Genomic DNA, 15,458 nt, shown 5'->3' with positions numbered 1-15,458 from the left:
ATGAGGAGCTGAACTAGACCTTTGGAAAGACTCAGGGAACCCTGCCCATTCTTGTTTTCCTCCCCCCTGGGCCTGGTACTGCTCAGCCTCCTGAGGGTGGGGGTGGCTTCCTGTCATCCATCCACACAGAAGGAAAAGCCTGAAGGTCAGGCCATGCCTCCAAGTCTATCGTCTTCTTCACTCTTCTGAGGCCCATTGGATCTTGGCCGGCCTCCTGGCTTTACCCCTGCTCAGCAGCCTCAGAGAGGAAGAGAACATGTATCCTCTTGCACGACAAACATTAGGGGACACTGTGGTGGCTCCAGAATATATTCTCCCATACCCCATTTTATTCTCCAGACACATCAGAGTGTCTCCTTGTGGAGAAATGTGGGAGGAAGGCAGGGATCTGGATCTGCCCGTGAGTGAGGATGGCAGTCAAGGGCCCAAGGTCTGTTGCTCCCCTGGCACACTCCCATGGCAGACACCATTCATGGTCTCGGTTTTCTGCCTCCTGGTCATGCCCATATCTTTCCCACCTCCAACCTCGAGTCACCTTCTTTTGCGAAGTTTTGATGTTAAGATAATCTTAATAATCAGACGTGCAATATCACAAATAAGCAATATTTGTGATAGGAACAGTAATAAACATCTTAAGCACTCACTTTGAGCTAAGGTCTTTGCCGAGTGCATTATCTACATTACCTTGTTTAATTCTCCAGTCAACCCAATTAGGAGAATACAGTTATGAGCCTCATCCTACAGAGGAAGAATCTGAGGCTGAGAGAGGTAAGTAATGTGCCAAAGGACACAGCACTCACAGATGACAAGCTGGTTTTCAGACCCAAATTTGTAATGATGATAGAGTCAGACCACAAACCACCGCCACTCTGGGAATCTCTTTCTGTGATAATGACTGTTTTCCCAATACGTCGACATGAAGTTTTGCTCAGAGGAGTCTGTCTCCCAGAGTGCTCCGGAGTTGCTGAGGAGGCAGGCGGGGAAGGTGAGACCCAGACGCACCCACAGCACCGCGCCCACCCACCCCTGCCCCCCAGTCCCAGCATCTCTGCTTTCACCTGGGTCGTGTAGGAGGCTCCTATGTAAGATCTGATTTGAAGAAGGATGTCTGCTGTTAGGAAGACTTTGAAAACCACTCCTTCGAAGTTAGACCATGTGACCAACAGGGAGACATAAAATAGAAGAACCAGAATGCTGCTCTCCTCTATTCTGAGACAGGTTTCCGGTTTCCAGTCGGGAGTCCTGTGCCGGAGATAGGAGTCCGCCACCCCACCCGCTCCATTTTGCATGTGCCTTCTGTCCCATAATATTCCCTCCCCAAAGAACAGCTTCTGGGTTTGGCTCTGCCGACCTGCCGCCCGAGCTTACTGCACCAGGAAATGTGTTTGGCCGCGCAGTAGAGACTAGAGCCAGAATCCAAGTGTTTGTTTCTCTGACGCCCGTACTAGAAGGGCAACTGGGTTCGGAACAGACTCCCTCGGGAAAAGGGCAGCTCGTACCTCGGCAGTTTCTGAAACAAGATGAGATCATCGGTCTTGACTCCAATTTGGGGAGCTATATTTCCCACCTAATATTTAAGGGCTCTCTTCCTTCTCATGAGTATGCAGAAGACGTAAGTCCCAAGGACAGAACAAATCCCGAATAATGCGGTGTAAACTTGTCACTGAAGTTTTGCTTTAGATTTTCAAATAGGTATTTCCTCTTTCCCTTGATATACCTGTGATTCTTCTTTTCAACGTAAGTCATGTGGTTTCCTTTCAAATCCCTTGATTCAGTTTGACACTGTGGCTTCCGTTATCCCCAGGAGGCCAATGTACACTTCTGCCCCCAGCGGAGAAACATGCCTATGAGGTATAATCCAGGTTCCCTTTAATCCTCTGTCAGTTCAATGCTATGAAAATGAACTGTGGAGAGGCACTCAGAACCACAGGCAGAACTCCAGTGTGGCTTTACAACAATGGAACTTCAGAACTGGACATGAATTGGGCGGCATTTCTCCTTCCATGTATAAGAAAAGTGAGGCCCACAGAAGTGCCACAACTTGACCAAGGTCATTCATCTGGTTAATTGCAGTTGCCTTACCATATAAGCTCATTCTCAATTGGAAGTATTTCTCAAAGAATGTTGAGTCTTAGGCCTTTGGAGATTCTCAGAATAAAAAGCCCTAAGTGGCTAAGATGTTAGTAACTATGCTCTTAAGTAATATCCTAGGTTATGAGAGACCTCAAACTTAATTGTAGCTAAAAGTTAAAACACTTTGGGCTGCAACATTTTCTAATACTGGGAGCCCAGATTCTAGTCAAAAGGTTTATATTAGAAACACTACTCAAGTTTAGAAGTCGTAAAATATTTCAAGCACTTTTCAACTTTCCTATTTTCTTCAGAAATAGGAAAAGAGAGAGGGGGTGGGAGAGAGGAATGAAAAAAAGAGAGAGACCAGTAAAGCCAGCACCACAGAGCCCAAATGATGAAAATGCAAGATGAGCCCACAGAGTGCGGGCGACGTGCAAATCCCATTATTTCCCCCAATACAGAATTGCGATCCTTTCGATGTCGAAACTGAAGAAATGATATACTCAAAAGCTAAGCCTGTCTCAGTTAAATACGTAAAGTGCATGTTTCCCTAGGGCCTCCAACACCAGGATAACCCCTAGAATTTGCTCCTTTTCTTTACTCAGTAGAGAATTATTCTAACAGCATTATGTTCGATCACTCTATACTACGGCCTCTCGTTCTTAAACGGATTGTGGCTCAACCTGGATTTACATCCTCTATTCCCTCCAGGAGTTCAGGGAGCCGATTCCATCAGCAGGCGTCTGGGTGGTAGCCGGACGGGACAAAGGAGAAATGGGAGGAGGAGACGACCATCGCTCAGGGGACAGACACCTTTAGTCTGGATGTCCATCTGGGGGGCGGGGCATTGAGAGTCATCCTTCAGTCTGAGAAATATTATGAAAGTTTTTAAACTTTTTTCCTATACAATTTCTGTAGATTGTATTATTTCCTAGGTCACCTTGTCCCCATAGTCCCTATGTTTTACTACAATCTTTATTAAAAGTCAGCTGCCGGCTGCAGTCAATATGCCCACAGCTGTGGAATGGGGCCTTGTTCAGGGCACTCCTGAGGGTGGGAGTATTAGGGAGGCAGAGCCCACACTTGGAAAGAGCATAGCATTTAAGGAAGTACTGCTCGGAGTACTGGTGGTCTGAGAACCACCTGGGTCAGATCCACCGGGAGTGTCCTTTAAATGCTGATTCCCACTCTGTCCATACATGCTGATCCATTTCAGCTTTTCATCCCCACAGCTGGGATCCCAGAAATCTGTGCTCATGAATATCCCTCCAGGTGAGCCAGATACATGAGAACCCATGTTGAAGGGAGCAGAGTTTAGTGAGATGTGCTGCATTTCTCATTTAATCCCACAAGTAATGCTCAAAGGTGGGCATCATCCTGTCATCTTCAAGGATTCATCTTCCTGTCCAAAAGTATTCAGCTAGGACATGCCAGGCCTGGATTCAAACTCAAGCGTGTTTCAGACAAGCTATTCATGTAAAAGACAGAAGACTGAAGTAGAACAACAGCCAGTGGCCATGGGCCCACCAAGGAAGGACAACTTTATTCTGATATGGGGGCCAGCACACCATTTGCCAAAAGGACAGGAGATGGACGAGTTGGTCTGAGCAGGAGTATGGGCAGTGAATGCAGAGCTCCAGCGACTGCAGACAGACCGCTGTGCGGCCCGACCATGAAGGTTTGAGGAGGTGGAGAACATGATCCGATTTGTTTCTAGAAAACCTCTCTGGAAGCATTTTACACCATAGATTTCAAGGGAGAATAAAGCCAGCAAACAGGCCCATATTGTAACCCAGGCTTTTGGAGATAAGTCCCCGAGTTTGGGAGTAGAGAAAATGAATGGCAAAATGTCTAGACTAATAACAATGGAAGTCATTCTTATTTATAATAAAATCAAAATTATTGACTTTTATATAGGTAGCATACAAACAAATAAACTCTCATCTCTATTGGAGTAAAAATCTAACAGATAAAACAGAGGGTAGAATATTTAAAACCCCATATTCAATAGATTTGAGAAAACCTAATGGGTAATATATTTATACTGCTATTCATATGTATGGCAATACCTAGTCTACACTGACAGGTAAGAATCTTTTGAAAAAGATGTTTCAGAAAATGGCCAGGGTCGGTCATTCAGATGCACAGTACTTTCGAAATAAGAAGTTTGCCCATATATGTCCTCCTCTGGTTTCATTTTGATGCCAAAGATTTTAAAAATTTTATTCATTTATTCAATAGTTACAATCTGTAAGGCTTATGATAAGAGCTATGGGAGACCTAAATATTAACAAGACCTAAGTCAGCTCCTGCCCTCTAGTAGGTCATAATCAAAAGGAATATAAATACTTTCACATCCAGAGGACTCAAGTATGGATGTCAGCACCTGTAGTCCCCTAAGGAAAAATCTATTGCGGTCTCATTGAATACATATATTTAAAAATATGTTCATGATTTCTAGGATATCTGTGGCCTGACATACTCCTCTGGTCATTTTTGGTAGAGGGGACATACTTGGCGCCACTAATCACCCATTTTCTTCTTTGTTGTAGTGGAACCCCCATGGGAGCAGGGACTGGGTTAGTGTTATTTTCTCTGCACTTTGGCTAACTGAGCACCCCATCCAAACTGCCAGCTTTTGAGTGGTTTTAATAATAATAATGAGAGACACTGTGTTGCACCATTGGATCCATTTCAGTGATGCCTTCAAAATCTTTAAGACTATAGCAAATCCACCATTTAGGAGCTGGCTCTTCTGACTTAACACATGGCCCGCCCTTGCTTTCCAGGCCTTCTACAATTACCATGTCCTGGAGTTACTTCAGATGCTGGTGAGGGGAGGGATCAGCTCTCAGATGGAGCAGCAGTTGGATAAGGATAAGTTCTATGGGCTGACGGACAGCTGCAAAACACATTTTTCTGGACGAAGGCGCTGTAAGCTGGGGCTTCTGGCCTTAAACCAAACCATGTTGTTGGACATTGAAGTGAGTTTCCTCTCAACAGAGTTTCCCGCTTTGCTTCCTTTACTATCTCTAGTTTCTGAAAATGGTCCAGGCTACCTGTGTTCCTAGATGGCCTGTAGCACAGAGATAATAACAATTCTAATAACAACAAATTAATACAACTCCTATTCATGGAGTGTTTTACAATTTGCAGTGCATTTTCAATATGTGTTATATTTGTTTCAACAATGCCGGGAGGTGGATAAAGCAGTTGCTATTATCCTTGTCTTCCACGTAAAAGAAAATCCAAGTATGCAAGAAGCATCAGAGGGTTCCAATAACTTATACTTTGACGAGGGTATTAATCATTGTAATAGCTCATTTTTACTGAGTATTTCCCCTGTGCCTGTCTGCTTTTTTTTTTTCCCCACTTAATCTGTCTGAGGATTTACATGGTAGGCATTGTTATTAATCCCCCTGAACAGATCAGGAAGCTGAGGCCCAGAGAAACAAGTACTTGCCTGAGACCACATTGTCTGCTAATGACAAAGCAGGGGTGCCTCTAAAGCAGCCTGACCCAGGTCTTCACACTCTCCACAGTCCTGAACCACTAAACAAATCTGATTAGGTCAGCTGAAATCAGGGAGAAAGATTCTGTGTTTGGGTCTAAGAAACTGACTGGGCTAGCCAGTGGGAAAGACTTGAGTTTCCTGAACCCATGAGCTAGTGAACAGTAGATTATAGCAAGGGAGAAGTTCACCATTCTGGAAGACGCCAGTGAAGCATCGGGCATCTGGAGGTCAAAGCAGAGCCCAGCCTGGAAATGAGTAATCTTTTTACCAGTGTGGTGCCTTTTCGTTTAGTTTGCCTTGGCATTGCATTCAACTCTCCAATGTGATTGCAGGGACAGGCCTTTAGAAGGGAATTTCTCTGGTTGGTTCAGAGCACATCAGCAGAACCCCCTTCACAAGATGCAGGCTCTCCCAGCCCTCCGTGCCTGGCATGTCTCAGCAGAGGTTCTACCTTTGTGGTCCTGGGTCCCTCACCTAATGTTGACTTGCTAGTGATTATATGCCAGGACAACAGCCGCCTGCAATTTCCTGTTGCTATCAGAGGTGACAGTGGACGGGTCAGCACACTTCTCCTTTCTTTCTCCAGTTAGGTCTTGTCCTCTCACCTCATTCTTTACCCTGAGGACTTGCCCACAGAACCGAACCCATGAGTTGCAGCCCCTCTGTTGGCTCTAGCCTGGTATCAATGTCAGGAGGAGCGCTTGGGGCCATAGTCTTCTGAGTGGGATAAGAAGATCAGTCTTTGGAGGTCACTTAACATCCCAACTATTTATATACCCTGCAAATGGAATGTTCCCACCTGTTCATTGTTGCTTCTTACTGGTCACCAGAGCAGCAGTCACCCGAAACACAGCGTAATGACCTGACCTGCCACACCTCCTTACAAGCCGCTTGACGCTGCCACCATAAAGATAACAGGAACTAATTTTAAGGTCTTCCAAACTTTTATTACAAGTAAAAGCAAACGACACTCCAGTAAGTGCTTGTTATTTCCTGGTTAAAGTACCAACAGATATATGTTTTTCTCTTCTCTCCCCAGCCAAAAAAGACCTTTGGACAAGTTTTCTGTGGTTTGTTAGATGATTTTGGAATCCTCTGCTTTGGCTTATACCGCTTGATAGACAACGAGAAGCAAAACCAGGAGCAAAAAAGGGGAGTATGCCAGTTTGGAAAGTGCTAGCCACCCGTCCAAGCACAAACGCCAAAGCTGCCTTATTGTCTGTGAAAGAGAGGTTCAGAACTCAGGTCCACAGTCGCAAGGAAGGGTGCAGGGAAGTAGAGTATAATGTGAGAATAAGGAAGAGTGCATCTAATGACGTGAATAAACCCTGGCAATTACGACCCAGTGTAAGCCATGTAACAATGGTGTCTCTGTCCCCAGTGAAAACTGAAACGCAGACTCAGATTTTGAATCTAGGTTTTTCTTTCTTTCTTTTTTTAACTTAGCCCATCCTTGTCTGTGTAACTTTTTAAAGCTCAATGTCACTGTTCACTTTGGAAAGATTTACTTATTTTATGCTGTCTTCACTGGATAAATATTTACTGAGTGCCTATTTTCTAGACACTGTGCTTTGTACTCATAAATCATGGGAGCCCATTCAAATTTGGGTTTAAAGAAACATCCATCTGAGGGCAGTGGGGAAGATCCAGGAGGTGTATGTAGCAAACAAGAGGAGAGAAGACACTCAGTGATGCAGGTCTGGCCTAAGGTCTGCACAGTCAGAGTGAGCGGGACTCAGCAGAGGAGGAGGAACTAAAAGTAATAGAGTGGAAATAGATTGGTAGAGCCTGGTCCTGGAGGAAGGAGGAAGAAGCCAAATGACTCAAAATGGAGTAGTGTTGAATAGAAAGAAAAATAGTCTCTCTGCTCATAGGAGAAAAGAAGGAAAAGAATGGAGGCCAAGGCAAATACAGCTATCGATGAGGGGTGTGCTTAAGGGAACTTTTATGTAACACTAGGGTTTCTCAGTGAAGTACCAGCATAGTCATTGCTGAGAGCCAAGATGAAGGAAGTATTCCAGGGAGTTGAGAAAGAGGTAAGAGTTTAGATCAAAGGAATGGGAGGAGAGGTTTACCGTGGATTTGTAGGAGCCATTCTAGACTGTCATGTGAAAAGGATAAAGGATCGGAGGTCCTGACGGAGTTAAAGACTCATGGTAATCATGAGTATGGGACTGAGAGAGAAAGAATGACAGGAGGTTGCGCTTAGACTGTGATATACTGAAGCACGAGATTTTAGAGGTGAGACATGTCAGGAAACTAAGGTATCTAGTATATGATCAGGAAAGTGTACTTTGGAGATAAAGACCCCTGGGTAGTGGACATCAAAGAACTGTGTCTGGATGTTGAATTGTGAGCATCATTGACACTGCAGGTACATAAGATGATGGGGCGCCAGAGCTTGAAAGAAAAGGTGTCCCAGGTGCCAAAGGTCTAAATAAGCATGGAGGGCTATAGTGACGCCACTGAATCAGGAGGGAGGACCATAGGGCCAGAGAGCATTAACCACAAAGGTGGTTGGGAGGGGTGAACGATACTGATGTCTCTCTGTCTGGAAGCAGCACTGGGAAGAGTGAATACTGCTGATATCTGTCTGTCTCTCTCTGTCCCTACCTGAACTCCTCCCCCGACACCTCCGGAGAACTTGTAGAGCATGGTAATTGTGAGAATGTGCAGCCCATGCATGAGAGGGCCTCAGGGAAGCAAATGAGCAAAGGAGTGTGTGATTATAGTAGGCCTTGTACAGGATGTTATAGCGGTTACAGGGGACTCTGTGGGAGAGATAAAAGTGGGAAGGTTAATCAGTAAAAGAAGGTCAACTTGCACTGAGATTGGCATTTAGGAAAGGAGAGATGACCAGTCATTTGGGGCAGCAATGAAGACATGCAGGATCTAAAGCATGAAACGTGATCCTGCCTCAGTGTTCCAACAGGACCACTGGTGTATTAATTCCTGTAACTCACATTTACTGAGGCTTTGCTGTGTGCCTGGTGCAGTGCAAGGCACCCTGCTTCTCTACATTTTCTCCGTGGAGGTCCACACTCTGTGTTGTTTTTTTTTTTCAAGATTCATCAACAGTCAGTATTTACTTACCAGTCAAGGTTTCAAATACAACTCTAATTTTTATTTCTTTTCCTCATTGACCAAACGGCATTCTCTGTGAAAGCTGGTAGCATAAGCATCAGGGTGGGCCTAAGCCAGGATGGAAATATCTGGAGTGCATGACATCCTCCACTTTTGATAAGGCTTGGATACGTGCTCCCAGTATTGTGCCAACTGAACTCATCAGTGTAGCGGATGTTAAAATCAAAGAAGCATGGAGCCAGGAAGGTCTCTAGAGAGTTATCAGTCCAAACCACAGCCCTGTCCCTCTCCCATTAAAATAAGGAGAAGAGCAAGGCCCAGAGAAGGGAGGTTCCACACATGAGGATGGTCAGTGGCCATGGCAGGAGTAAATGCTAGTTTCCCAGTGTCCAGGCTGGGACCTCTCCTGCTGCACGGTGCCAGAGACAGGGACTATTCACAGAATGACCGAGGAAGCAAAGCAAAGCAAAGCAGATACATCTCCTCTTTTGGCCCAGCAACATGGCTGCCTTATTTTGGCCAGTGCCCATAGCCCCACGGTCCCAGCTGCAGAAAGTCTGACTCATCTTTGCCTTTTCTTACAGGTTTGTGATCACACGGCCGCCCAACGAGTTTAAGCTGCTGCCCTCAGATCTTGTGTATTGTGCCATCCCTTCGAACATTCCGTGTAACAGAAACGATACATTTTATCAAGGTTCTTTTGAATTTATAAATCTAGCACCACAGATATCAGTAACCTCAGAGGCATCTAGAGGCAAAAATAATCCTCCCACAGCTGACCCAGTTGACCAGATGACAACACAGCCATTGAATACAGCAATCCATTTTTTGGATCCCGAATCTATCCCTGTTAGTGATTCTAAGCAAGTCATTTTGACTCAGAGTGGTAAACTATCACCCCAGACACATCCAGATAAAACTGTGCAGGAAAATGAAAACATGAAGGAGCCCACTGTATGTTCAAACTAGACCTGCTGATGTTCTCCACCAGCTCCTAGCTCGCTACCTACTAGGCATCTCCAGAGACTGTGACTTTGAACAAGGAAAATGAAAATGGAAGCATGCCATTTTCATGCCCATTGCTTAGTGGTTGGTTAGCAGTCCCACACTGTTTGGGGAGAAGCAAACTGCTGTTCCAATCCCACTGGATCTGGTGTGATAAATAAATATGTGATATTAAAAATGCCTTCATAAGGAAAGCTCATTGCTCTGTGTCCCGTGAGAAGAAAATGTGCTAGTTTGAGCTGTGTTAAAGAAGTCCTCTAGTGCTTCTGGGTCCCTCCAGTCAGAGAATGTAAGTAATCAAAATAAAATGAGAAGGACTTGGACAAAGGAGACAAGAAATGAAGAGCTGTCAAGTAAGAATCGCACATTCTTTCTCCTCAAACAGGCAAGTCATAAGCTAGTGTATTCTCTCCTCTTTTCTTCTCATGTCTTTACATCCTTCATCTCTCCTATAGATGGGGGCATCCAGTTTGAACCGGAAACACATTTATGTGAAACTAAGACCTGAGTATTTGCCCAGTATGAGAATGAACATGAAAGTATCTTGGGATGGGGTGCCTGGGGAGGTCAAATATATTGAAATAAATAACCTTCCAAATTCTCTAGTTCAAGAATAAAGACACATAACAGAAAAGGTATAAAACATTTCCCCATATTCCACAAGGAACCAATCCACTGCCCTATAAATCTCATCTTTAATTAAGTCATTTCATCTAGATATTACTTTGTTAACATGGGAAACAAAAGCTCAGGACACCCAGGAAGTGTTTATTCCCAACTGGCGATCTTATAATGATGAGCTTCATAAGCAATGTCTTCTTTTTGTTATAGACACCACAGAGGAGAAGGGAAAAGAAAAACCATATTTCTCACAAATTGTTTTATATAATGTTTATTGTGTCCTTGTCATTTTTCACATCATTGCTGATTTGGTATTACTGCCCTATTCTACAAAGGAAAAAACTATGGCACAAGTAGGGTTGCCACATAAAGATTATCCAGTTAAATTTGAATTTCATACAGACAACAAGTTTTTAGTACAAATGTGTCTATAAATTATTGCACTTAACTAGTAAGTGATTGAACCAACATGTAAACCTGGCTTGTTTTACTCCAGTGTTTATACACATTGTGACTCCAAGCACACAAATAAAATAATACAAAAAAATTTATCCACAGGAAATAAAATTTTGTATTACTTAAGCCTACGTTGTAATGAAATCAGATTAATCTATGTGGAAAAAAAAGAGTAAATGTAAGGAAAGTTGTCAGAGACCAAGGAAATAATTTTTTAAAGCTTACCTCTCTTCATCTTTCTCTTTACATATAAATGGTAAAATTCCTGCAATTCCAAATTTGTAGGTAGAGTTACAGGTGCATGAAAGATTTAATGGGCCTGTCTTTGAATCTCAAATCCTAATTTCTAAGAGGAAGTATATAGCGGGCTCAGCTTTGGCCACTCTGTCCCTCTGCCAATGGCTGAGGAGCAGGTGCCTCTGAACAGAAGGAAGAGGGAAGGTTCAGGGAAGGAGGGAAGAATGGTGCACGGCCTGGGAAGACATGCTACCAACATCTACGACAAAGATATCATTCTTTCTCTCCACCTCCTGGGCCGTTTTTTACACATAGCAGGTTTAGCATAAACAGAATATTTCTGAGAAAGTACAGAGGAGCCCTGTGTGTATATTCAAATCAAAAATCCACCTCTGTACACATATTGACCAATCTGTTTAGCATCTCAGCCTCAATTCTCCACATTAAAACCTTATCCCACAAGTGGTCTCATTTCCAACAGAGCAAAGAAATTAGAATGAGAAATTCTATATTCTTCAGTGTTTCATTGGACTGGGTATGAGAAATACACCTAAAAAAACATTGAGGCACATGCAACTATAGCCAATGTGTGAGCTCTCATACTGCCAATATGGATAAATAAAATTGGCAAGTACCCCTAGATTGTATGCCAAGTGAGTCTATAACTTCAGAATCAAACCATATACCTATAGATGGCAACATTTAATACAAGTCATAACACTAGACCTTTCGGCAATATAGCAGATACTTAATTCACAATGATTGTTCAATTTTTATTAATGGAAGAATTAATACGAAGACGAGAAAAAAACATGCAAGCAACTTATAGTTCATAAACACTATGTGGGCCAGTAGTTTTTAAGGGTATTTTCTTTGATCCTTTGACCCTTTTAAAAAATGTATAAAAGCTATAGCCGTCTTCCCCAGAAATATTAGTATATGCATATGTTCCACAAAATTCATCACTGAAGTGTGAGGGAGGTCATGGATCATTCTATAGTGTATCCATAGTCTTCCCAAATTGCTAGTATAGGTCTTCTATAACCAGTGGAGGGGTCACCAGAAAGAACATGGATCGGCAGAGGCAGGAGACCTGAGTACTTGTTTTAGGAACCTCATTAAACATCTGTGATTTGGAGCAAGTTCTTAAAACTCTCTCGGCTACTTTACCAGCTCATTTTACATTTTGTAAAATCAGGAAGCTGAACTAGAAGATTTTAACATCGCTTCCATCTTCATTATTGAACCTATACACGTATTTATCCACTATATACTGTGTATCAGGCACCATGCTAGATGCTGAAGATAGAGTAATTATCAAGACAAAATTGCCTTCTTCATGGAGCATAAATAATGAGATTATTACATATTTTGTCAAATGCTGTCAAAGAAATAAACGCATGGGTGTGATAAAGAATGTGGTGGTCAGGAACCATTGCAGGGTGGGATCCTGTGGCAAAACTGTTTTACAAAAGGGAACTTGAAGTGTTCAAGAAAGCAAGCCAATGTGCTTAGAGCATAGTGAATAGGCCAGAGGAAGAATTACATGAGATAATATTGGAAAAATGGGTATGACCTGATTAAGAAATGTTCTATAGACCACGAGAAAGACATTACATATTATTCCAAGTGCAATGAGAAACTCTTTAATAATTTTAAATAATGGAAAGTTGTATTGTCATTAACATTTTCAAAGATCACTCTGGTTCTTACGGTTTCAGCAGTACGACTAAGTGAATGCAACTGGATTTGAAATGGAACCTTCCAACCAAAGGCAGGAAGGAGGTCATATTCAAAACCGGTGTTTGTGAGAGAGATAGGACTCATACAGAGAAGTGGTTGGTCATTGGCTGAGATTATAATGCCATGTGGAGCCAAGAGATGTACATGAAAATGAGACCCAATTTAACCATCACCTGGGAAGGATCAGCCCATCCGTGTAAGAGACAATTAACAGACTCCTCCTACTGGTCCAGGAAAAGAACAAGAAAATTTGTCTTTGCTTAGGGGTGTGGGTATAAAAACAAAAACAAAACACATCTATCATGAGAAATTAAAGCTCCAAGCTCATATGCAACCATAGTATCCAAATTTACATCCTGCGTGGCAGGAATTTTAAACTGAAAACATAATGAAAAAAAAAAAAATCTGGTTCCAAACCAATAAGTACCTTGAGGTAACTGGTAGAAAGAAAATTAATAAAGCTTGGCAGGAATGAATTCCACTCAGGGCAACTAGGACTCCATGGGGTGGGGTGGGGGGCAGTGAATGTAATACTTTTTAAAAACTGACAATAAACCCATAAAAACTTACAAATGAAATGAGGAAATTATCTTCTTAAGTGAGAGTCAGCAGACACATAAGACAAGAGGGTTAGCATGACCCCAGATTTTGGATATTAAAACAATCTGGAAAAGATCATAAAACTGATACATTTAAAATGATGGAAAAGTTTAAAAAATATGATTAGAAGTCAAAAAGAAAAAAAAGGGATCAGCAGGCAGAGTTGAAAACTTACAGAAAATGTTGATTAAATTTAAAAATTAATGTAGAATTTGAGCAATAAATTAGATACAAATAAGTCTGAAGAATTTACTCAAAATGTAAAGTGGGAAGATAAACACATGACAAATATGAGAGAGTTGTTAAGAGACATGGAGGAAAGAATAAAATAGTCCAGTATAAATAATTCAGTTTTCAGATGGGGAGATAATGAAGAAGATGCCTCCCAAAAGTCTTAAAATTTTTAGAATTGATAAAATGCAAGAATAATGAGATACAAGAAGTCCAATGAGCCCTAAGCAGGAAAATTAAAATTAATTTATATGCAGACAAATTCATACTTAGAAAAGTAGACTTCCAACAAAGGGATTGCCATCGAGAAACAGAAAAAAAGAGATAATGGACCAATAACAGAAGATAATAACAGAATGGAAAATAACAGAACATGTAAAAATATGAATACTAGACTGTCTAAATCACCATTCAAAACAGTTTCGCCTAAGAACACTTAGAGACCTGTATGGAAAGAATGAGAAAACATATACTTCAATGAGAAGGGAATAAACCCCAAAGGACAGAGAAATATATAAGGCACCATTATAAAAAATAACAATTGGAAATTGTTGAAGTAAATATAAATAGATATTACTAATATCTATTATGCTATAAATAGGTAATATCTATAATGATAATTTTAGAAGGGTTAAGAACAAGTTGGAACTAACAGGCAGAAAAAAATGGGGAAGATGAAAGAGGTGTGATTAAGTAAAACTGTTGTAAGATCACAGCATTGTTCAGGAGGAAAGCAGAGATAACTGTAGCACGTAAAATTTTTTGAAGAATAAAGTTTTTTTCATCTAAAGATGAAAGGGAAAAATACATGACTTCCAAATCAGTTGCAAGAAACTAAGTAGCAAGGGGACAAATAAAAGTCAAGAATGTTGACTCAGTTTATAAAAAGCCAGCGTTTTGTAGAAAAGCAAACTAAAGGAATTGCGTATAAAAAAAGTAAAGGGTAGGAATAAGTACAAGTCTGTAAGACATTAAATAAATGTAGATAGATCAATCTTGTTAAAGGATAAAGATTTTCAGAATAGATTTAAAAACAGATATGCTGTTCATATTATAAACTATAATAATTCAGAAAATATAAATTTGAAAGAAAATAAAAGAAATATACTAGAAAAATATAGACCAAAAGCAGTGACATACTATTAGCAGATAAACTGTACCTCAGAGCAGAAATCATTACTGAGGAAAATAATTTCATTTTATAACCATAACACTAATCTTCAGCTAGCAAACAATATAAGAGTTCTGAAATTTTGTGCATATCACAAGGCTTTAAAATATATAAAACTAAAACTGACAAAAATTATAAAAAGAAATTGAGAAATTAACAATCATAGGGAAGAATTCTAACATACTTTTTTCAGAAACTGAAAATCATGCAGAAAAAGTATTTACATAGACTAATATGAACTACATAGTCCTCTCCCTGTCTCTCTCACACACATGCACACACGCACACACGCACAATCTCTAAAGGTATGGCTTGTAGGCTTGTACTCATCGTCTAACCAGGTAGCTGGTGCTCCAGCCCTGTCAGCCGTGGTTCAGGCAGCCACAGCAGAAGGAGAGTGAACACAAAACACTTTCTTCATGAGGACACACGCTGCAGAAGTCCTCCACGATGCTCTCACTCACAAGCACCGAGTCCTCTGACCAAGTCCACCGCAAAGGATCCTGGGCAATGTCCTCTGCTGACTGGACTACAATGCACCAACCAAAAATTGGGGATCTGTTACTAAACAAGCAGGGGAAATGAGACTAAGGGAAGAAGTGTGTATTCCCTGCCACTGCTTTAACATAAATAATATCATGATAATTTAAAGATGCTATATCTCTTTTCATAGTACTTTGAATTCTTTTAAAAGGTAAGGCACATAAAAATGGATTTAATGAG

General features: G+C 41.5%; 1 protein-coding gene across 1 annotated transcript in view; it reads left to right on the top strand.

Moving 5' to 3' along the window:
- KCNU1 (potassium calcium-activated channel subfamily U member 1) overlaps positions 1 to 9,848 on the top strand; it is a 120,104-nt gene extending 110,256 nt beyond the window's left edge. Inside the window, exons 26-28 of the mRNA XM_028526315.2 lie at positions 4,863 to 5,057; positions 6,627 to 6,751; positions 9,256 to 9,848. Coding sequence (XP_028382116.1) covers positions 4,863 to 5,057; positions 6,627 to 6,751; positions 9,256 to 9,640 — 705 coding nt within the window. The 3' untranslated portion in view covers positions 9,641 to 9,848. The remainder of the gene's footprint in view (positions 1 to 4,862; positions 5,058 to 6,626; positions 6,752 to 9,255) is intronic.
- The last annotated feature ends 5,610 nt before the right edge of the window (positions 9,849 to 15,458 follow it).

This window comes from Phyllostomus discolor, chromosome 11, assembly GCF_004126475.2.
Source record: "Phyllostomus discolor isolate MPI-MPIP mPhyDis1 chromosome 11, mPhyDis1.pri.v3, whole genome shotgun sequence".
NCBI classification, from domain to species: domain Eukaryota; kingdom Metazoa; phylum Chordata; class Mammalia; order Chiroptera; family Phyllostomidae; genus Phyllostomus; species Phyllostomus discolor.
The sequence above is the reverse complement of the archived record's forward strand: the minus strand, read 5'-3'. Positions and strand labels throughout refer to the sequence as shown.